At 38.1% G+C, this 22,764-nt stretch overlaps 2 protein-coding genes across 2 annotated transcripts; one reads left to right on the top strand and one right to left on the bottom strand.

The window, feature by feature from the left end:
- The first annotated feature begins 2 nt into the window (after positions 1–2).
- On the top strand, positions 3–14,348 carry LOC110060845 (general vesicular transport factor p115-like). The gene is made up of 32 exons (XM_020767650.2): positions 3–119; positions 200–286; positions 1,159–1,223; positions 1,439–1,509; positions 2,154–2,272; positions 3,405–3,469; positions 3,808–3,845; positions 4,117–4,172; positions 4,254–4,301; positions 4,467–4,539; positions 5,118–5,202; positions 5,368–5,429; positions 5,639–5,697; positions 5,828–5,903; positions 6,191–6,255; positions 6,384–6,472; positions 6,796–6,880; positions 7,112–7,184; positions 7,272–7,317; positions 7,629–7,738; positions 8,504–8,553; positions 8,813–8,923; positions 9,135–9,253; positions 9,681–9,792; positions 9,926–9,995; positions 10,394–10,527; positions 10,873–10,932; positions 11,433–11,502; positions 11,643–11,791; positions 12,258–12,479; positions 12,799–13,026; positions 13,407–14,348. The coding sequence occupies exons 1-32, from the start codon at positions 42–44 to the stop codon at positions 13,632–13,634; spliced, it is 3,003 nt and encodes a 1,000-aa protein (XP_020623309.2). The 5' UTR covers positions 3–41; the 3' UTR covers positions 13,635–14,348.
- On the bottom strand, positions 13,680–22,292 carry LOC110060846 (muscle, skeletal receptor tyrosine protein kinase-like). Its single transcript, XM_020767651.2, has 9 exons — positions 21,974–22,292; positions 20,207–20,366; positions 18,936–19,387; positions 18,256–18,594; positions 17,343–17,627; positions 16,698–16,885; positions 15,916–16,095; positions 15,103–15,304; positions 13,680–14,904 (listed from the first exon to the last, which is right to left on the bottom strand). The coding sequence occupies exons 1-9, from the start codon at positions 22,053–22,055 to the stop codon at positions 14,720–14,722; spliced, it is 2,073 nt and encodes a 690-aa protein (XP_020623310.2). The 5' UTR covers positions 22,056–22,292; the 3' UTR covers positions 13,680–14,719.
- Between the last annotated feature and the right edge of the window lie 472 nt (positions 22,293–22,764).

Raw genomic sequence — 22,764 nt, 5'->3', positions numbered from 1 at the left:
TGCGCGCATGCCTACGAATAAATTTACGTAAAGAAACAAAGATGGAGTACTTGTCGAGGGGATTCAAGTCTGTTTTGGGCAATCAGCAGGCCGGCTCTCAGCCGTCCGCTCACGAAACGGTGCGCATTCATGTGTTTATTCGTGATCTGTATCGTGTGACTCTCTCTGACATCGATTCTTACCGTGCATATTCATTCAGGTTGAGAGATTGTGTGACCGTGTTGCTTCCTCAACACTTCTAGAAGACAGAAGAGATGCTGTCCGGGCTCTCAAGTCTCTTTCAAAGGTTGGCGCATTACCTTAGTCTCCTTTTTTATCCAATCGTTTTGTCAGGATGTTTTGTAGATTGTGCATGTGGGCTGAGTATAAATAATAAAGTTAAGTGCATTTGAGCAACGTGACGGTAGATTAAATTATCATGTACATCCCAGGTTTCATTGAGAATTTAAAGTCTTCCTTGTTTTAAAACCTGTCGCATGTTATCACATCTTTTATTAAACTTTGGTGAGGTGTGATCCTGTCCCTCTCTTCCTCCATGGGGAAAGGAACATTGCATGACTGTCTGGGGTGTAGCCAGGGTATTGCTTATCATGAGCATTGTACTGACTGGCCAGTTTGTTTAACATGATTAAGCATTAATATTGATATGTTATATCATCATGAACAAACAAAAACAACCCTGTATGCAGAGTATGTTGCAAAAAACTTGCATTTTTTCTTATAAGTTTTGTGTCTAGTAGAGTCCCTGTGTGGCAAAAGAAATAGACCAACTTGGATTTATTAAAAATTCTAGCATGGCACCAAGGCCTAGAGGAGTAAAACGGAAGAAGTCACAGAAGTGTATAATTTTCGTCGGTCTTTAATTTGTTTCATTCCCCTAAGCCTTAGTACCAAGTTTGATGCATCAAAATTGCCTGTTTAGTTAACTAAATAGACTCGAGTTAATAAAAACAGTCCTTTTTAACAGCCAATCAAGTCAGCAACCAACTTTCATTTACTGTACTGTTGGCTGTGACTAATAAGTACCAGTATTTGTTCTCTTGGTTGTGAATTTGACCAGTACCAGCTCTTTCTTTTGGCTACTTGTGCTTTTATGAGGGAAATCATACTTAGTTCCAACCATGAACCAATTGAAAATGATTTTTTGTTTGGTTTCAGAAATTTCGTTTAGAAGTTGGAACACAATCAATGGATCTTCTGATAAATGTTTTACAAACAGACAGGTAGGTTTGTTAGGTGTCATATTCATCTGAGAAACAGACAAACAAACTAACAAGTAAACAAACAAACTGGAATAAATTTTTAAGTAGCCATAGAAATTTACATTCCTTAACCTTTGCAACTAGTAGAGTTTTGGATTATCATTTTGAAGTGTCAAGCTTGTATCAAGTCTACACTGTAATTGTTAATATTTTTATTTCTACTTGTACCATGTTAGAAATGATACAGAAATCACTGGCTTGGCTTTACAGACTCTCTGTAATCTTCTCTCAGCAGATCCAGTCCAAGGTAGGAACAGAAAAGAAAAGTTAACTGTACATGATTCACAATGGAGTGTAAATTATGCAGCATAAATCTCTTTGACTCCAGGGACTCTTTCTTTAGCGTTAAATCTGTCAGCCTTGTGTACATGTACATATCATGGAAATATGTACAAGAATGCAATGTGTGTTTATGTAATAATTTCAGGGTATGCTGTAACTGTTTGCCCAAGCCTTTGTTGTTTGGAGCATTCAGGCTCTCTGTAATAATATTTTTCAAAGAGCAAAGTTTTGGTCAGGATGAATTGAGTACACACCAAAATTGTACTGTGATAATGAATCAAATTTATTATATTTAAACACTGATGAAATACCGGGTGATCTTTTGTATGAAAACATGATATCGTCACACATGAAAATAACATGTTATTTTCACATGTGAAAACATCACATTGCAATGTAACATAATAAATGGTGCCTTTTGCAGTGAAAGTTAAATGGTTTGTTTTTTCATTGGTGTTTATATGATAAATAGAACATTACATGGCAGCTTGAAGATACAAAATTTTTTCAACACTTGAAGATAAATTTCATATCTCTGAGTGGCCATGTAATATCCTATGTGTATCTACAATATGTAAAATTAAAATTGAGATCAATGCTATTTTTCAGCTGATGAGGGCGGTAGGGACGCTGGTCAGACAGCCTCAGATGCTGAGTTAGGAGTTCAGTTTACAGAGATCTTTATCAAGAAAACTGATAATGTGACTTTGTTGCTTGGTCTGTTAGAGGTAAAGAAACTCAATTGTTGGTAAAAAGGAATTAAATGGTTGTCACTGGCTAAAAATATGGTTATCGGACGTTTCGGCCACTACTGTTGCCTTCTTCAGCAAAAGATGGAAAATGCAAATGTTAAACGGCGTCCTGCTAGAATATGTAAAAGGTGTGTGATAAAACTAAATGAGTAATAGTCTCTAGAGTATTCTTAATGAGCGTAAAAATTCTTAATGCTATTGTACACCATTGGTAGCGCATCGTGGTTTTGTCATCCTCCCCTATGCCAAAGGTTTTTCCGAAAGAGTCGCAAACGTTCTTCGAGGTTTCAATATCAAGGTCACCCATAAACCTATTCGTACCATCTCGAACACACTCAAAAAACCTAAAGACGAGATCGAGAAAGAGGCTCCCAGAGGCATTGTTTACAAGATCAAATGTAAAGATTGTGACTGTGTTTATGTTGGTCAGTCATCACGCTCGTTAAAAACACGTATGAAAGAACACACAAAGGCTATAGCAACATTGGACAAAAACTCTTTATTGGCCAAACACCATATGCTCAACGGTCACCAGATAGATTTGAAGAATGTTGAAATTGTCGACAGATCATCAGTATGGAAACAAAGACTAATTCTTGAAGCTTGGCATTCCGTGCAAGACAGGAACGCTATAAAGGAACACATAGCGCTACCGAATGTGTACAATGGCATTAAGAATTTTTACACTCATTAAGAATACTCTAGAGACTATTGCTCATTTAGTTTTATCACACATCTTTTACATATTCTAGCAGGACGCCGTTTAACATTTGCATTTTCCATCTTTTGCTGAAGAAGGCAACAGCAGTGGCCGAAACGTCCGATAACCATATTTTTAGCCAGTGACAACCATTTAATTCCTTTTTACCAATTTTTAACATGCCTGGCTACACACCGAACATTTTTAAACTCAATTGTTTTAATTTGTAGATTGTACAGGATTTTGTAGTGCAATTGGTGGTAAAATTATTATCTCTGTCAATAGTCAATTAGCAGCAATTTCCATTTACAGTTACGATTTATTTGATTTCTGTCAATATCGGTACATTTAACACTACATACATGTAATGTGCTTTTATTTTTGATTCAAATATATTTTCTGTCTCAGGAATATGAATTTCAGGTTAGATGGCCCACAGTTAAACTTCTTACAGTGTTGCTGACAAATAAAAGGTATCATTAGATAGTTTCATGTACTGTTAAAGCAATTACAAATAATAATCATATTTGTTTCACTTCCACGCTTGAGATGTACCTAACTTAAGACATTCATGCAAATGTACATTAACCTTGAATGCAAGCAACAAATTTCAGAGAAAGTGAAACTTTGTACAAGTTTCTCTATCAAGGATACACTTACCGGTAAGGACTTAAGGACTTAAGGACTTACATCAACATATATTTCATAGTTCCAGTTATTAAAATACTGTACCTATTGACAGTGTGTAGCGAAAAACAATGTGTGTGGTTTGTTAAGTGCCTTGACCAACCCAAGTCATCCTTTCTTGTAGTTATCAGCTCCAGCAGTGCATTTTAGTGAGTCCCATGGGTAAGCACAGTCATGCTTAATATTTTCAATATTTATATCTTTGAGCCTTGTAAGCACAGTTTATTTTGTACTATATACTTTAACATCACTTATAATGAAGACACCCTGATTTTACAGGTCTATATAAATCATGAATCTTAGTGTAAAATAACTTAACCCCGGTAATTATACTATACAGTGTATGTGTGTGTATAAACGGCTTGTGTTCTTGTTTCCAGTGTGATGATGAATCACAGACAATATGTTTTTGCTTATTGTATGTATACTGTAGGTGTATCCAGACTAATGGACTTGCTGTCTGACAGTAGAGAAATCATCAGAAATGAGGTACATGTACACACATGTTTGGTTTGAAGTTTATACATATATGTGTATGCATAGATATCTAAAGTGACCTTTTTTCTCCAGGGTCTTTTATTGTTGATTCAACTTACCAAGTCAAATGCAGCAATACAGGTAAACATTAAGTACAATGTAAACAGTGGTGAATAGTACATATGTGTACTTGTTACAGTTCACCATACATGCTTTATTCTTTGTCATTAATTTAAACTATTATTTTCAATTGGTCTGTTATGTATTTGTTTATCATGGTCACATGTTGTTTTGTATTTTCTCTAGAAAATTGTTGCCTTTGAGAATGCATTTGATAGGCTTCTTGAAATCATCACAGAAGAAGGCTACAGTGATGGGGGTATGTGTTGTGATCATATTAACCTGATAGTCATGCAGTGGTAATACATATTACATTAGTATAAATCTGTTAGCATTCTATCACAAATGCTGTTCTCTGATTGGCTACGCTACTCACTATCTATTCTGTAATATATAGTGAGTAGCGAAGTTAACAAAATTACGGCCGCTTCTTGGCGTCTTTGAAGTGTCTGTGAAGAGGATGTAGGTAAAGTTTTGAACGACTAGTAGATTTATACTAAAACAATTAGATTATTCACTCTCGATTTCTATCGCATGATAGTTGACTCAGGCTGCGCCCTCGTCAACTATCACGCGATAGAAATCTCGAGCTCGACATAATCTAATTGCTTGATATAATTACAATGTTTAGCTGGAAGTTGACATACGTTTGTTTTGTTGTTGTTGCATGTAACTATGTTTCTTGTTTATTTATTTACTCAAATGTTGCATGCATTAACATGTAATTTATTTGTTTGGTTATTATAATTGTTCCTTTGGGTTTTTTTAATTTTTTTTTTTTTTCTTTATATGATAACATGATTTAAATTTTTTGATAAGTAATTTGTTTTCTCTCAGGTATTGTGGTAGAAGACTGTCTGTTACTGATGCAAAATCTGTTGAAATTAAATGTTTCAAACCAAAATTTCTTTAGAGAAGGAAGGTATTTGTAGTGTTTCTCTCTTTGTTATTTGTTTAGAGAGTAAAATCTAGCTTGAAGAACATGTACATGAACAGTTTATTAGCATGACTCATAATTAACATTATTTTTCACTCTCCCACTCTGGATGATTATCAATAAAGCTTAAACTATTTTACTCTTTTACAGTTATGTTCAAAGACTTACTCCTTTTTTTGAGCTGGAACAAGTTCCTATACCAGAAACTACTGGTAAGTGTCACATATTAACAGTAAACTCTGTGTTCACCCTGGAATATTCTCATGTAAAGGCTGTGAAGACTAAATAGCACACATCCAACGTACCAGTATAAATAATTATTTGAGCTGTGAAGCCCATTCGGTACACCCAGACTTCTGATCAAGTGGTTTTTCAGGAAATTCTAATCATGTTTTAATGTTTGTTTATTTATTTTTGGCAGATAATCAAGATAATTCATGGTCCACTCAAAAAGTATCAAATATCAAGCTTATGTTACAGGTATAATGCCAAGTAATTGAGTAGAAATAAATTATGTAAAATTTGATATAATTTACAAGTACATTGTTTTTAAATAATAAACAGAGTACAAGGAATAGATACACATTTGGTTTTGCTGTTTGGTCTTTAGCTTGTCAGAGTGTTAGTGTCACCAGATAATCCACAGCAAGCCACAACAAACTGTCAGAAAATAATGAATCAGTGTGGTAAGTAATATATCTTGACTATTCCAAGTAATAAACTCCAAATTATCTTGCCAATTAGAATGGAAAGCTCACAAGAAACAGCAGTGATGACAGAATGATTGCCCCCAGAATATTCTTCTGTGATTACCTAATCCGTACCTTTGTACGTCTGAGCTGTTATTTTGTGTGATAAGACTCTCCTGATGTTTAGTCTGTTACTGTTACATGTAAAATCTTTTCTACAGCTTGCCCAACTCTTTCACCAGTATGTATAAAAGCACAACTAATTGTTCTTGTTTACTTTTTAGGATTGTTACGATTACTTTGTAGTATACTCATGTCAACTGGAATTCCTGCAGACATTCTCACAGAGGTACCGTATATTTTAATTTTGTTAGTAGTGCTTTGTAAACGTTGTTGTACCTTTCCATCATGAATACCAAGCTTGTCAATTGTTTCAAAAAGAATATTTAATCAATAAATGTTATGATTAACTTTCAGACCATCAACACTGTATCTGAAGTGATAAGAGGATTCCCGGCAAATCAAGAATATTTTTCTCAAGTGAATGCTCCATCCAACCCTCCCAGGTAAGATACAGCATCTATGTGTTTGTATGCATTGCTGACCTATGATGTTAGATAATAGTTTCTTCAAATGTTCTGTAGGTCCTCTGTCTACTGGGGACCTAAACCCCAGAATTGTGATCTATTTCTTTGCATATATTGCAGTCCAGCAATGTTAGATAATAATTACAATTTGTAATAACAATAAAATTGCTTGTACATGTAATGTTTCTTCTCCATTTGTTACCTGCCTGATATTACTGACTTTCCTGACATTGCATACATTGTAAGCCTATGTTTTGTTGTCAGCTAGGAATTATTTCTGAGAACTGTTTTCTGTTTTTCAGTCCTGCAATTGTGGTTCTTCTAATGTCTATGATTAATGACAAGCAGCCCTTCAGTCTCCGCTGTGCTGTCTTGTATTGTTTCCAGGTAAGAGGCACTGGGTTAATCAAAATTGTCTAGCTTCTGGTCTGCTCCACCATTCATCCTGTGCAGTTATTTTATGAGACTACTCCTGACTGCTGACACAACTGAAACAGTTTAAATGTACTTTAAATGATTTTTTTATGATTAAAGTCATTTTCATTGTACAAGACAACTCTTTCACCCCTGTAGGCATAATTTAAATCTTTAAGTCTCTGTTTCATTTCATTTAAACAGTGTTATCTTTACAAGAATGAGCAAGGCCAGAATGAGATTGTAACAACCTTACTTCCCTCTTCAGCATCTGCAGGTAAGTGAAAACACCAGCTGCATTCACAACTGAATTTGGTACAATTTATTCTTTTGTTGTTAAAGTTTTTTTATGCTTGGTTTTTAGCTACCAACATCTCGGCAGGACAGTTACTCTGTGCTGGTTTGTTCAGGTAACGGCATCTTCATGTACATGTGAATACTGTTATTAGCCCCAAATATATGATGCTGAATAGTAGAACTTGAAACAAAGATGTAATGCATTGTCAAGTTTGTCCATGGTACTGTAAGCCATTTCTCAACACATCTTCTTTCCCTGTCATTGTTAATTCCTCTTCACTTGTTAGTGGATGGGTTCCTGTTGTTTGTCTAAGTACTGTTCCACAAAATCAATCTAAAGTTGTTGGTATTCTTATGATTTTGGTTTGTTTTTGATCTTCTGGAAGTGCATTGATATTGGGCTGAACAATGTTTTGCTCCTCAGCCCAGACCCACTCTCCAACTGGTGTGCAGCAGTAGCTTTGTCTCACTGTCTGAAGGGGAACCCAACACAGAAGGAACAGCTTCTAAGAGTACAACTAGCTACTAGTGTTGGTGAGTTTACAAATTCTCTAGACTGTTTTTCATACATTGACTGTTTAACAAACCGAATGTGGTTTAGCGTTGTCTGTACTCGTATTGACAATAAGTACGCGTCATCACAGTGGTCAAAATGTTGTGGGCTCACTCCACAACGAATTTTGACTACTGTGATGACGCGTATCATCGTCGATAAGAGTACAGACAACGCTAAACCACATTCAACTTTTTACCACAATATCATCTAATAAAGAAAATGTTTTTTCAAGCGCACGAGCTGAAAAAGTCATTGCATGATACGTTGATGTGAGCAGCGTTGTCTGAACTCTTATTGACAATGGCAAATTAGCCAATCATATTGCAAGATTAGTAGCAATTGTTGTAAAAAATATTAATGGGGAAAAAAGTCAAGACTATTTTCCTGAGAAAGCCATTGAGAATGAAACGGTAATGATGTCGCTTACTGTTTTCTGTAAGGACTGTTTAGCGTTTGGGAACTTTGTCTGCTGATTAGACTGCGAGGAGTCTCTCTTTTCCTCGGAAATCCGTGGGGAAGAACGCAAACAAGTAGTGTGCGAGCGTGACTGTGAGCGTGACATGCTAACGGCAATGCCTTCCGACGCCTGCGCTACTAGCAGCTTGGGGCATCGCCGCTAGCAGGTCACGCTCACAGTCACTCTCGTTTTGCGTTCTTCCCCACAGTTTTCGAGGAAAAGAGAGACTGTTCGCAGTCTATCTGCTGATCTGCTCAAAAGAACTCCTTTAATTTATATTTTGCAGGAAATCCTCCTGTTTCATTGTTGCAACAGTGTACGAACATGCTTTCACAGGTTTGTAGGAATATTTGAACACTGTTTTACATGTAATGTAGGTTCCCACTTACAGTCATCCTCAGCAGGGTTTAACTACAACCCTGTACAGTCAGTAATCTTGTTGAAGTGATGTTTTCAGATCAGGCATGACAAGAGTTCGTTTGTTTGATGTAACTTCATGTAACTGTGATTTATTGCGTGCTAGTCTTCTGCGATTTTGAAGATTATTTGAAAGTTTAGTTGGAGATTGATGTGTTGTTTACTTGCTGGGTTGCAGGGAGGCGAGATTCAGACAAGAGTTGGCTTGTTATTGTTGCTGTGCTCGTGGTTATCCAGTTGTTCACTGGCCGTAGCTCATTTTCTTCACAATTCTGCCAATATTCCATATGTATCCTTTAGTATATACATGTATAATGGGATAACCTTCAGAACACTGATAGTCTCACCTCTTTACTTCTAAAGCCATCTGGTAGCTACATGTGCATGTGCACGTTGCTGTTTTGAGTTTGCTTCGCTTTATTAATTTAAGTTGCTGTTTATTAGTTTGCGTTACTGTTGAGTTTGCACTTCTGGAGCTTTTATTCCTGAACTGTTGTTAGCTGATGGCTCAAGTTGAAGCTCACGGCGAAGAGGCTGACAGACTGGTGGGCGCGCTCTGTGCTCTCCTGTTAGGAATTTGTTTAGACAATAATGACAACTCAGTGGCTACATGTCAGAAGTGAGTCTGTTCTTTAGTTTGGCTTTAATTCCTTTCTCTCGTCACAACTGATCAATACATCTGTACATGATGTACTTGTACATATCTGTATTCGTCCCCTCTGTAACAAAGTGTATCGGAAACCTGCACTCCACAAAGTAGACGAGCCATAGTTTATGTACACTGTGCTTCAACTTGTGTAAGGAGACCGTTAAAAGACTGCATTTCTAGTTTGTCAATCGGCAGTTATTAGAATATAGTGATAAAGCAGTAAAGCACACAAAGTCAGCTTCGTAAGCGAGGCAAGAGAAACAAATAGTACAACAGCACTCTATCTTATCTCATTCACATTTAAACTTTGTTTCCTGTAGTATATTGGTCGACCCTTACTTTTCATTGACACAACTGCAAAGATTTACGTTCCATTTTGTTTCCTTTGTTTGTACAGAGACGATCTTCGTAATTTGATAATCAAGAGAATAGGAACTGACAATCTTCTGGACAAGATCAGTTTTATTTCCAAATCAGAATTCTTCACTGCAGCTGTGAAATCACCTGAGGTAAAAAATGTACTTTTTGTCGTGTTTCCCTCATTTCACAATTTATTTTCTATAATTTGACTCCAAGTAGATATCCTCATTGATTTGTGTTAATTGTTGTCTCTAAATTCATTGATTTTTTTTTTCACCACAGATCAAAGTTGAATCTGAGAAACATGTCCTTTTTGACCATGAATTTACCAAGCTGTTCAAAAAGTTGGAAGGTTTGTTTGTGTACAGTCAGATGTAAATCACAAAAAGACATATAATTATACATCGTTCAGTGCAAAACATGGCCACCCTTAACTATAATCATGAAGTGACTATTCCTCGAAGGTGAGATGCTGGAGTGGTTACCTTCTAGCATTTTGTCAAGCTGTTCTAGTACTTCGTGGTTACTCAGGCATAATACTGCGTAGAAAAAGGTCATGTGAGGGAAGAGTGTACTTTCTTTCCCAAGAACAAGTGTGAAATGACCAGGATTAAATCTCCTTTGTACAACAAAGCCGTTACAATGTAGTTCCTAGTCCCTCCCTCACCTCACAAAACTAAACCCACTGGTAATAATGGAAAACTTCAAGTGTGAGTAAACTAAAAGTCTGTCGGTTAATTTTCTTTTAAGCTGCTGTTACGAAAGCTATCGAAGAAGAACCTTCACTACAGCAAATGACGAACCACGTAAACGGGAAATCCTCTCAAGGATTGGAAAACCATGACTCCATTGTGTCATCGTACAAAGAACTTATCAGAGAACAGGTCAATATACTGGCATTATTTCTTTCAAGTAAACAGCCAAGGGATAGTGTTGATTCGCCACGAAAATCTGTAACATTAACCTCAAGTGGAGATTTTCAATTTCGGCCAGAATTAAAGTGCCGTCGGTTTTTCCTTTTTTTTTTGTTGTATCCCTGGCCATTTTGACATCTAGACTGCGTCATCTGAAGTCCAACGTATCAACTATTAATATCAGGCCAAGCATTGCAGAAAATTATGTCAGCAAATCTTCCTTACTTCCTCATGAAATCAAGAACAAATGCAATTTACTGAGGTAGTGTCACGAACACGGCAGTCCACTGTAATGTTAGTTTTTCTTCATTTTAGGATGAAGAAATCGGCAAACTTAAATCAAGATACAGTGATATGGAATCCTCTTATAATCAGGTGAAATAAACGGTTACTTACTTCAGCGTTTAAAGTTTTGTATTGAAGTTCGTCAGAACTGCCTCGAGTTTGCCCTTTCTCATGATCATGTTGTTAAAATATGTACCTAACCTGAGCCCTTTGAGATCCATATGTTCAGGTGGATTTTATTATTGGTCCTATTCTCCAAGGGGCGTGGCATTGGGGCTTGTTATTGGACGGAATTTACGTCTTGAAGAAGTGGTAGTGCAAATTAGAATACCTCGATGTAAATTCCCTGAGCATAGATTAAGACACATCACAAGCTTTGAAATTAATTATCAACTGAAGTCTAGACCATGATGAACACTCTTTAACATACTACACGATATGACAAACTGTACAAGTTCTGCAGTAGTGGCGTATTACCAGGGAGCTGATGTCATGAAGATGATAGTCTTCTCGGCGGAGAGTTCTGTGTGTTAGACTTGCGTGGTTCAACATCACAGACCTGACTTTGGTATTTTTGTTCTTTCCAACAGGCTCAAGTCCAAATTCAGCAGCAGTCTCAAGAAATTCAACAACTTCGTGAACAACTTGTTGCTGTACAGAGTTAGTAGCTCTTTGTTTGCCAGTTACTTGATAAATTCTATCTTGTTAGTCCAGTTTATGTAGTTGTGTTGGTTTAGCTCATCCAAAAGTTAAGTATTGTTTATATAATCTCTCTATTTCGCTTCCGTCACTGTCCGCAGATTATCAAGCTCAGACAGGAGTGGCTGAGTCATTCTTCACTGAAGGCGAGGAACTAACGAATCTAAAAAAACAAGTGAGCGATCTTGAGCAGAGCCGAGATTCACTGCAGGAGCAGGTCAGGACTAAAGATGAAAAGATTGAAAAGTTGGTAAGTACAGTCCTGAGATCGCAAAATGATTTCTCCTTATTCATCAGTAAGAGTAGAGACGGATAAAATTTTAATTTATGCAAGCTTTCAAGTTCCACTTTCAGCTGTCAAACTGTCAACTTTTTCACCGATGAGATTTTATGGACTTTTTTAAGTAGCCAATCAAAAAGCGAGAAAAGCTACTGACAACGTTCGCGTCATTTTGAGTAAAATTTACTTATTTTTGTTTACGGCAAGTTTAAGGCGTCTTTTCCCCTCATTTATTCCCGGCATTTGACCATTTTGGGGTCTTGTTATTATAGAAAACAAATTGACGTCAGTTTTTTATGCGTCTGTTCTCTTATTGATGATAAATTGCGTCATAACATTGTCAAAGTGGCTGTGGAACCACGAGCCGCAGGCGAGTGGTTCCACAGGTTAAAGAGAAATAAGCTGTTGATCAATCCCTGGAATTGTTTCTTTGCAGGAGAAGGATCTTGAAGTCTGCCAGGCATCATTAGCAGTGGCTCACGCAGCCGCAGAACTGGCGACCTCTGATCCGTCAGAACTGCCATCAGTGCCAGCGAGTCTTACCAGTCAGCAGCTGGATGAGTTAGCACAGCTGAGGCGAACTGTGACGACACTTCACGAGGAATTGGACGTGTTGAGATCGATGAACACAGAGCTTCAGAATGAAATAGAGTCAGTGGTAAGTTAAGAGTCTGGTTTAGTACTTCATGTAGATAGATACTCTTTAGTCACTGTCACTCTTGGAGTGGGAACTATGACAACTTGAAACTTAAAGGTTTGCGGCTGAAACATTAAGATGAAAATCAGTATATGGCGTAAAAAGGTGGTGCTAAGTGTTAAGTTTCTGTAAAGGTTTGTTCGCTATAAACGTGTTCGTTATTAGAAACTTGTTCGTTAGAAATGAAAAATGTGTTCGTTATTAACTTGTTCGCTATAAATGAAAAATGTGTTCGTTAGAAACTTGTTCGTTACAAACTTGTGTCACTGATGCATTTCAGCGAGAGGAGGGATTGAAGACGCCAACCAACAGCACAGATGAAGTCAAAGCCGAGTTGGAAAAAGCGCGAAAAGAGAGCCACGACAAAATCAAACTGTTAGAAGAGAAATTAGCTGCCACAGAGAAAGAAATGAGCAGAATAGTACAGGAGAAAACAGCCTTGGACAAGGAACACGAAGACCTCCTGGTTATGTTAACTGAACAAGATGCCAAAGTTCTTAAATACAAGGTACATTTTTATTGTTACTACATACTCCATTACAATAGGCACATCTCAAACTTATTAATAATTCATAGAGTTTAAACAAAGGAAATCATGACCGTGAAGGTGTTGGGATATCAGATCTGGTAGATTTTTACGGTTTTATTTCACTGTTTTCTCCATAGTTTAGGTTAGTTTCCTGTTTGACCACATTTCCAAACACCTTGAAGTTCGTCATAAATAATCTCCTGCGCGTCGTATTTTCAACTCTCACATCTCGTTTGGAAATGTGATCAAACACGGTCTTTCCTGGTTTGATATATTACTTTAAACATACTGTGTACTGCACAAGTTTAGTTTCCTTGTTTTTTTTGTTTTGTTTTGCTTTGTTTTTTTCTTGTATTTAGAAACTGGCGAGAGATGGCGGACAGGAAGTAAGTGAAGACGAGGATGACGATTACGAGGAAGATGATGATGACGACGACGACGACGACGATGATGATGATGATGATGACGAAGACGATGTTGATGATGACAATGAAGACGAGTCTGATAACGAAGGTGCCGGAAATGAACAAGAAACAGAACAACAAAATACTGAGAACACAGAACTTGATGAAGGACAACTTACGTGAAACAGAAAATTTCTGATAGTTTTATTAATATAACCTAAACACCAATCCAAAGAAGCAGACACATTTTATTTTAAACAGTATTGTACATTTATTTTAACACGAAGTTACAATTCCATCAGTTCCAACCCACTGTACCCCTCCCCTCCTTCTGCCCAAAAACTGAAAGAAGGGAGGGGATGGGAGGGGATGGGAAAGTCTAATTGTCATCGTTATGCTTTAATTCAACTTGTTTTCTGCTTTTTACCGATTTTATTAAAACAATGAAATTCGAAGACTGCTTCTGAACATGAAAACTGCAGCTTTGAAGATTTTACGCATTCCACTTGTAAGAAAACAGCATGTTTAGAGATAAAGGACATCGAGTTTAAAGAAACAAATTAAATAATGACAAAAGAAAATCCAGCTTTAAAGATACCGGTTAAATGTCTCGTGTAATGTCAGTATATTATCCGCAGAGGTGGTAAGAAGAATTTAAGTAATAACTAATATCCAACTGATTTGTGCGGCGAGGAGAATTAATTTCTTGAGCTTTGCACCTAAACCGACAAGTTTAAGATGCTACACGCGCAATTTAATAAACTAAGATAAACCACAATCTTAAACGTTTTGAAACCTACACTGTGATAAAATTACCCAAGCTGGGATTGTATGGGACGCGTTTCATTACTGGTTCCAGATTTAAACATAAATTAAAAGTGAAGCTTATTTGTGTAATTATCTCGTCTATTTCTAATTTGAGTTAAACTTGTTTCCCATATTTTCAAAGAAAAGTCTATTCGCCTCACCCTATTACCTACTCTAACATTATTAACTACTTATTATCCGAGAGTGAGGTCTTTACGGGAAGATTTCAAACCGAGACCTTGCCGTTTTGATCAAGCGATAGCGTGGTCAATACGGAAAGGCCCAGGTTTGAGATTTTCCAGTAAATACCGCACGTTCGAGGTTAATAAGTTGTTCAGTTTATGGCTTTTTGCTTTGTTTTTGTGAGCCTGTGGGCACTATGAGAGAATAATGCCTAGAATTAGCCAATCAGTGCGGGCGTTATGTCGGCTACAAACACAAGCCTTATAATACTCATTACACTATACCGCAAAGTCATTGGGGACGTCTCTTTCTTTGCCGGAGTTTTCGTCGGCGTTCTCGTTGTGTACATATTCGGATGATCGGAGCACGTCGTAGTTTCCATCGACTGATGTAAATGTCGTTGCTGGGATGTCGTAATCACTTGTGGAGGGAGTTGCTCTAGGAATGTCGGAATTTCCAGTGTCTGAGAAATAGCGTAACAATGTCAACTTAAGTTTTAAATAATGCGCTAGTTTCAGCACGATGTTGAGAAACTCATCAACACGTGTTACACCTACTCAGCGGAACCCAACAATAAAATTGGTAGACTGGGGCCCAGCAAATGACAGAAGCACATTATAACCCTTCAGAATAGAACTCCGCTATGAAAGATATCGTTTACCTGACCGCTCGGCATCCAGGTGTTCATCTCCTTCCTCGCTGTCTGATGCAGAAACAACCATGTCGTAACTGTGGAGCGGATTATTCAAACGCGTCTCTATTTCACTAAATTCCAAACGCTCGTCTGGATCTTCCCACCAGCAATCTTTCATCACAGCAAATATGAAGTCGGGACAGTTGTCGGGCCTCCCAAGCTGAATGCCCTTTTAGAAAGGGAAATTAAACTTAAAGAGATCTTTAACTGCCCATAATATTCGGTTGAGGTTCACAACCATATCTACAAGGCTCAAACGCTATGCTTAAAAGAATGAAGAAGTGAAAAAAAAAAACGTTTTCGACGTTGTGTCATCTTCAGGCCAACTGAAGATGACAACGTCGAAAACATTATGTTCAGTTCACTCTTCTAAGCCTTGTAAAAATTAATTGCAGATATTTAACTCGTTAGAGTCTTATCACATAATTATGTTAGTTGTAAGAATCTGTTGGCCCATCAAAGAAATGCTCACATACATGATAGATTACAAGTAGCTTCTCTTTTCTTAGTCTTTAAAGCATAAAGACTGACGCACGAATGGCGAAGCGCGCTCGCGAAATCTAGGGTGAAGGCACGCTAATATTGGCATTATTACATAGAATATTAAATGTAGAAATGGCATCAACTCGGAAAAAAATCCGAGCTCCAGATGGGATTTGAACCCACGACCCTCCGTGATCTAGCCGGACGCTCTAATCACTGAGCTACTGGAGACTCTATGGTGAGCAAGGGTGAAATACTGGCATTGCCTTGATAATTTTAGGAGAATAAAACCAGTACCTTCTGAATAAACCCCATCACTTCTTTGTTGGTATACCCATAATATGGCTGGAGACCAAATGTGAAAATCTCCCAAAGTACCACACCATAAGCATACACGTCTGACCCGACAGTAAACTTGCCGTACATCAACGCTTCAGGAGACAGCCAGCGAATGGGAAGCAAGGTTTCTTCACTCATCTAGAAAACCCGAATATCCAAGTTATAAGCTGATTTACGCGCGGCTGTGTCCGCCTCAGATACATTCATCTTTCCCTGGCCATTCTAAACAAGTCATTGCTCACATGTTTGCGGACTTCTCTCCACTCGTAAAGTAAAAAATAAGAGGTAAAAAAAGTAAACGGGATTTGTTGCTGTTGTCGTTATTTTTTTAACTTATCATGGGTGGCAAATTACTCCATAGTTTTAGTGTGAAATTCCAGGATTAGTTTATAATTACAAAATTGCTATGGCAACGTTTGGCGCGAAATTTCACGGTACAATAACCAAGTAAAAATCCCACGATGGTGAGCGTAACCTGTGATATTAAAAGGTAATCGAATCTTAAACTCGTGAAAATTAAGAAATAGTTTCACTTGCGTTTTGTCCAAATCCTAATCATTTCCCTCGCCTCTTGGCATCGGAAAATTATTAGAATTTTGACAAAACGCGCGTGAAATTATTTCCTAATTTCACTCGTCACCATTTGATTACCCATACTTATTCACCCCCAGGGCTTTTGACGGTACTCGGCTTTTGTGGAAATACTTGTTATTTTTTCCACAGGTAAGTTGGTAGCGTACCTTATAGTAATCCGAGGTATAGATATCACGTGACATTCCAAAATCCCCGATCTTGACTATCAAACCATCTCCGACCAGACAGTTTCTTGTCGCCAGGTCCCTGTGGAGAAACCTCATCTTAGCCACATGCTGCATGCCAACTGCGATCTGCGTTGCTATAGAGACGAGGTCTTTTTGCTCAAGGTAAACTAGCGGAAAAAATAAAATAACAACATTGTTAGGCTTCCTTTGATCTATCATGTACGTGAGGGTCTTTAAGACATGCTATCATAGAAAACATTATCTCTTAGTTTCAAAGTAATGTTTCAGAAATAGCAAACCCCTGTTCTTTTTAAAGGAAATTGTCATTCTTGCACTTCACAACTATTTCAGTCCAAATTCTCAAGTACATAGCATGCGCACTAACGAGAACTTCAAAGCTCACAAGACTTCGCTATCAAAAAATTATATACTTTTGCCCAGCCTCTTTGATGAAAAGCAGTAAGTTTGTTGAGTCAAAGACGATTGAATGGAAGAAGGACCATTATTTCCAGATGATATAAGCTAAACGTGAAAGGCAGAGACTATTCTAACAGACATAAGTTTCGAAAGCCATCTTGAACGAGATCTCGCATTGGAAAGTTGTTCACAAATTTCTTGTAATACCTTTATTTGTTTCTTTGTTGTGAGGTGATGTCTCCGCAGGCAAGGCATTTCTCAAATATTGATTCAAATCACCGCCACTCATGAACTCGAACACCATTCCATAAGGTTCCTCCTCAGTTGATACCGCCAGCAACTGAACGATGTTTGGGTGTGTTAAAATGGACATCAGACTTACTTCTCTGAAAAACTCGTCTTTTTGTTCTTTAGATGAATCATTTTTTAGTGCTTTGACAGCGACCAGAACTTCCTTCTTGGGCTCTTTGTCAATGAGACCAGTTGCACGACCTGAAAGAGAAATGATATGGATACTCCAGGTGTTTACGCGTCCGTTACGCCCTGGGCTCGTTCGAATTTCCTCCCGTCTTTTCCCAGGCATTTTGCCCATTCCTCGTGCTTTCCCATGCGTTTCCCGTGCGCTCCGCCAAAACACAACCCTGGGCAGTTCCCAATGGCTTCCCGAAGGCTTCCTTCATAGACTTTCCATCCATTAGCCTTCAGTTGCCATGCATCTATTCACCGCGCGTTTCTTGTGCATGACCTCGTATTCCCGGTCTGTTTATTTTTCTCAATTCTCTAATGCATTCTCAATGTATTACCAGTGTATTCCTATGCTTCTCCCCTTCGTTCTACCATGCGTTCCCCTTCATGCCGCTCTACGAATCCAAATGCGTTACTCCAAGGGATTAGAGTGGGTTCCTGTCTATGGACACCCGCCATGCGTTTGCTGTGTGTTTCTCCCATCCGTTTGTAGGGTTGTTAAACCGTTTGAAGTACTCTTCACAGTGTGTTTCCCGGCATCCTTCTTAAGTGACAATAGCAATGATCAGCGATGGCGGGAGTCCATTAGGAAGACTGGGAAGTGAGGGCAGTGAAGATTTTGAGGATGAAAATGGATGCGACAAGGGTAACTTACCTTGAAAGACTTTACCAAAGGATCCCATGCCCAGGTCCCTCACGTACTGCACACGATCCAGCCTGTACTGTCTCAGTTTGTTTGGATCGTAATGACGTGACAGCAGTGTGTCTAAGCTCTTCAAAGACTCCGCTCGTAATTTGTCTCTCATGGTAAAAGCTGATTCAGACATTCTGTCGAACTCGTTTATCTGGCGTCTTCGCCACAAGACGAACACAATAACACACACCACAATGATGAGGACAAGCGTAAAGACTAAGGGGAGAATTGTGCTCAGATTGTTGTCTGTTGGTGGGGTGGTAGGCTGGCCATGGATAGCAATCTTTTCTTCGGTATAATCTGTGAAAGTAGAAAATAGCATGATCAGACATTTGAACCATGTCTCGACCGGTGTCTCACTGGTTGATCAGGATCCACGTGTACAAACCTTGACTTTTGTACAAACTTTGAGATGTTATGGAGCCACACCCATCTCGTGTTGTATATACAATACCCTGCGATTAACTTCACAAAAATAGCCAACGGTCCACATAAAGAGCTTATTATTTTGAATGATTTTCCTCTCCCTTTCTCCCGTTTCTTGCCGCACCTCTTTTTCAGCAAGCAGAGGTCCACTGTTACTCCTTTCAACATTTGTGATGATGATTATGTATAAAGAAAACAAGAAAGTGCTGACTTACTGAAAAATCCAGACTTGATACAGGTTTTATTTCCAGGCAAACTTTCATAATATGAGCGAGGATGGTGTTTAGAGCAATCAGGAATGCCCCGATGTATAAAATCAATGCCTTCAGATTGAATTATGATGTGGAGCCCGCCGATAACCTGATTGATTGTTTCACTGCATTCCTTAAAAATTGCCTCACAATCTCCTTTGCAGTAGTCTACAACCGAGCCATCTGGATAACATGGCGGCACCGTGTAATGACATAACATGTTTGTCAAGATGTAGCTGCATTTCTTGTCGCTCGAGGCAAACTGATTGATTAAACCCACGATTCTTTCAAGAAATTTCTCGGTTGCCGGCAATCCAAACTTGTTGTCAAAGAATCGTTTAGTGTTCCTGTAGTCAGGAAGAGTCTTGAGTGATTCTTGGCAAACTTTGCCTTGATACAGCATACACGTGCCACCCCTGAAGTTACAAAAACTACATTTGAAAAACCACCTATGACATCAATTTAGAAAAGAGAACGTCTCATTCGCTAAACGGAAAGCAAGAGACAGGTGCAAAGCGATAGTAAAATAAACCGTCAAATCGTGAAGGATGGACGGCCTACAAAGATGGGAGAAATAGAAAAATTAAATATAGAAAAAGTCATTTAAACTGGTTGCTTCAGGGCATCGGCGCTAGTAAGAGGAGAACACGCTATTTTAAAAAAAAAAACGTTTTGACTCCGGTAAAACATACCGCCGCCCACGACCTCCGGATAAAATCACCGTTGCTTAACTTACCGAGTTAAGGAGCCAGGCGGGAGCAAGTCGCGGGTTTTAATTTGAATGAATCGTTAATTCGTGACAAGTTATAAGAGAAAAGTGTAATACAAGTAAAAAAAATCTACAAGCCGACGTTCAGAATGAAATTCACGGGTTTATTTCCGGTGCTTAAAGTTAAATTACCATTCTGAGGTTTTGTTCGACTATGTGTTTATCAAAGCAGCAGCAGATGCGCACAAGGCGTAACGTTCGGTCCTTAAAGTGTGATAAATGTCTAAATTCCAATTGTACCCGCCGACCAGCCACTTATGTCTGAACGCAAGTATTGTTTAGTTAGTACTTCATATTTAGTAGGGTTATTTGACATTTTCATATGACTTCATATTTGATAGAATTGTCTGTGTTTTGGTGACATTTTATTAATGAGGACACTGTGATGCTTATCATAAGGAATTTGTGTCTCATTAGCGTTGAATCCCGGACATACCTGCGACCAGCAGCACAATAGGTAACTTACCGTTTCGTAAAGCATTTCATGGTGACATTAGTTTCGGTTTCATTCCAACAGCATCCAAAGCTGTAACATATGCTGGAATTCGTATTTGTTGGCACCATACATCCCACTTTATCATCAGGGGTGATCGCAGAACAGTTCCACCTCGACGAAGGAGGCGCCACTTTAACAATACAAAGAAAAAATAAGCTTCAAAAGGCAAACTTCATAAGGTAAGGTAATTTTGTTCCAACACAAAAAAATAGGAAAAAATCTCAAACAAATACAAATATTTGATTTCAGTGAACAAATGGCTAAAGATCTGACGTCCTCAAACAAAAACGTTTAATTTTTGCTGTAAACGTCAATCTTAAGCTGACTATTGTACGTGAGGTAGATCACAGAGTTTTGAAGAGAAAGATAATAAATAATGCAAATTGTCTTAAGCAGGCTTCGGCTCCTGCGTGGTCTGCTTGTTGTCTTTGAGTGAGAAGCTAAGAACCTACAGCAGACTGCCTTATGGAACTGAGATGCACTGTTTCGTATTCCTTAAGAGGCAGTAATATCCTATCTCTTCCTAAACCGTCTACAACTTGCTATGGTCTAAATTCGTTTCGCTGTGTTGCCTCGAAACTCTGGAACTCATTACCTGAGAACTACAGAACAGTAAGTTCGTATAATGACTTCGACTGAGTGGCTTATCCGCAACTATAATTTTATGCGCAATTTGTAGGTTATCATATTCTATAACTAATCATTAGCTAATATTATATATACATAATTAGTCAGCCATGTAGTATTTTTAACCTTGTACTTTTACTTTTCCTCGGAGATATTACCTAAGGCTAGCTACTCTGTAAATCCGAGATTAAATAAAGTGTATGTATGTATGCGTGTATATATGTGTGTACTGAATTTCCGTCGTGAAAACAAAATGCTGTTCATTAATATTCGTTTCTAAGGGTTCTTTCAATACGTGTACGTAAAGAATAAGAAAACGTTTTCTGTGTTGCTGTAAATCACGTTCTACAGTGCCCTAAGTATCTTAAGGAGTTACTTTGAACTCTCTACTTGTGAACATTAGAGTGGAGCCTACTTTAACTGATTTCAAACGCCTCGTGAAAACAGTGATTGCTGATCACTACACTAGGCTTTGAAAGTTATTCTTTTTATAATGTAGACAAACATAATAGTTAATAGCAGTTCTTGTTGTTTTTATGTTTACAAAGTTATTTTTCTCGAAGATATTATTTTCTTAGCTACCCTGTAAATCCGACATAAAATAAAGTCATGTACGTACAAGAATACCTTGGAGAGAACGAGAAATGGCGTGAAACAGCTTGTCTCTCACAGAATGGATTTAGAATGTATTGTTTTAATCATTATTAGACTTGGAATTCAAAGCCGCAAGAGGTTGATAATAACTTATCGCATCGGGGTCGAAGAATGTAAATATCGACTTTGGACATGATAGTCTTTAAACACACTTATTTCGTACACTTCAAGCACACCTTTGCATGGTTTTCTGTTATAGATGACGACTGCATGCGGAAGGATACATGGAAGTTATTTAATTAGACAAGTCCAGACAAGTGCAGCTTACTACGATCAAAATGAAAACTCATTGTATCCTCTTTGTATCTGCGTGTTAGCCCTTGTCATATTAATTTTTGCCATCAGTGTATCCACGAAATCGAAATTATTTCAGAAATGCTCAAGTGACGAGCGAGTACCGAATGGAAACATTATACGTTGTTAATTGAATGTATCGTAATCAAGTATTCAACATACCTTGTTCACTGCTCACAATCACAAAATGCGTAAAGAGTTGGATGGCGCAGAGCACTCTTAGCATCATGGGGCTGTATAACATGATCGTTACACGATGATGTAGGTTTCTTAACTTCACTACTGCAAACAAAGTCGTCCTTAAACAAGCGAAGTTCGTCGTTTCCAGAATGCTTTGATCCTGTTGGAAACTGAAAACTGCGTGCCAATGATAATATATTCAGAGAACCTGTGTTTATTGGCGTGTTCACCGAAGCTTGTGTCATTGGGTATACTCAGCGCGAGCAACTTTTAAGTTCTCCTCTTTAGAAACTTAAGATTTGTTTTTAGAATATCCCTAACACTTTCTAATGCTAAAATTTTCTAGCTATAGATATAGTAACATATACTAGAAGTATGCAAATAAAAATTTTACAGCCATTACATTGCAGGTAATAATAATATTGGCTCCCTGGCGAGTTTCTTTCTAAAGTTGGATACTTACCAACATAAACGTGATTTGCGATTATTTTATTTGCCCGGGCCTACCACAGGTGACGTCTTAGTGTAAATTGCAGTCATAAAAAAAATTGACAGCAGAGTTATTGAGACTAAGACAAACTTTTTTGCGCGGGCTAGGGTTAGCACACTTATAATCATTGGAGTACTCAAGATTAAACACAAAGGTGATTGCACAGGGAATTCATGGAACCCACGGCGAAAAGAAGGAACGAATGGACAGGGAATACATCAGGGTCCTCAAGATGAAATACACGGGGGTAATGCACAGGGACCTCATGACACCCACGGGGAAA

The sequence above is a fragment of the Orbicella faveolata genome, unplaced genomic scaffold, assembly GCF_042242905.1.
Source record: "Orbicella faveolata isolate gen_17 unplaced genomic scaffold, um_ofav_v1 contig_34, whole genome shotgun sequence".
Lineage (NCBI taxonomy): Eukaryota > Metazoa > Cnidaria > Anthozoa > Scleractinia > Merulinidae > Orbicella > Orbicella faveolata.
The sequence above is the reverse complement of the archived record's forward strand: the minus strand, read 5'-3'. Positions and strand labels throughout refer to the sequence as shown.

What these genes read in the sequence shown, in the direction of transcription:
- LOC110060845 (XM_020767650.2), top strand. Translation starts at nt 42, where the DNA reads ATGGAGTACTTGTCGAGGGGATTCAAGTCTGTTTTGGGCAATCAGCAG. An exon ending in TGTTGCTTGGTCTGTTAGAG is followed by an intron (nt 2,273 to 3,404) that starts GTAAAGAAACTC and finishes TTTCTGTCTCAG; the next exon opens with GAATATGAATTTCAGGTTAG. An exon ending in AGTCAAATGCAGCAATACAG is followed by an intron (nt 4,302 to 4,466) that starts GTAAACATTAAG and finishes TATTTTCTCTAG; the next exon opens with AAAATTGTTGCCTTTGAGAA.
- LOC110060846 (XM_020767651.2), bottom strand. Translation starts at nt 22,055, where the DNA reads ATGTTATACAGCCCCATGATGCTAAGAGTGCTCTGCGCCATCCAACTC. An exon ending in ATGAAATGCTTTACGAAACG is followed by an intron (nt 19,388 to 20,206) that starts GTAAGTTACCTA and finishes TTGTAACTTCAG; the next exon opens with GGGTGGCACGTGTATGCTGT. An exon ending in ATACCTCGGATTACTATAAG is followed by an intron (nt 16,096 to 16,697) that starts GTACGCTACCAA and finishes CGGGTTTTCTAG; the next exon opens with ATGAGTGAAGAAACCTTGCT.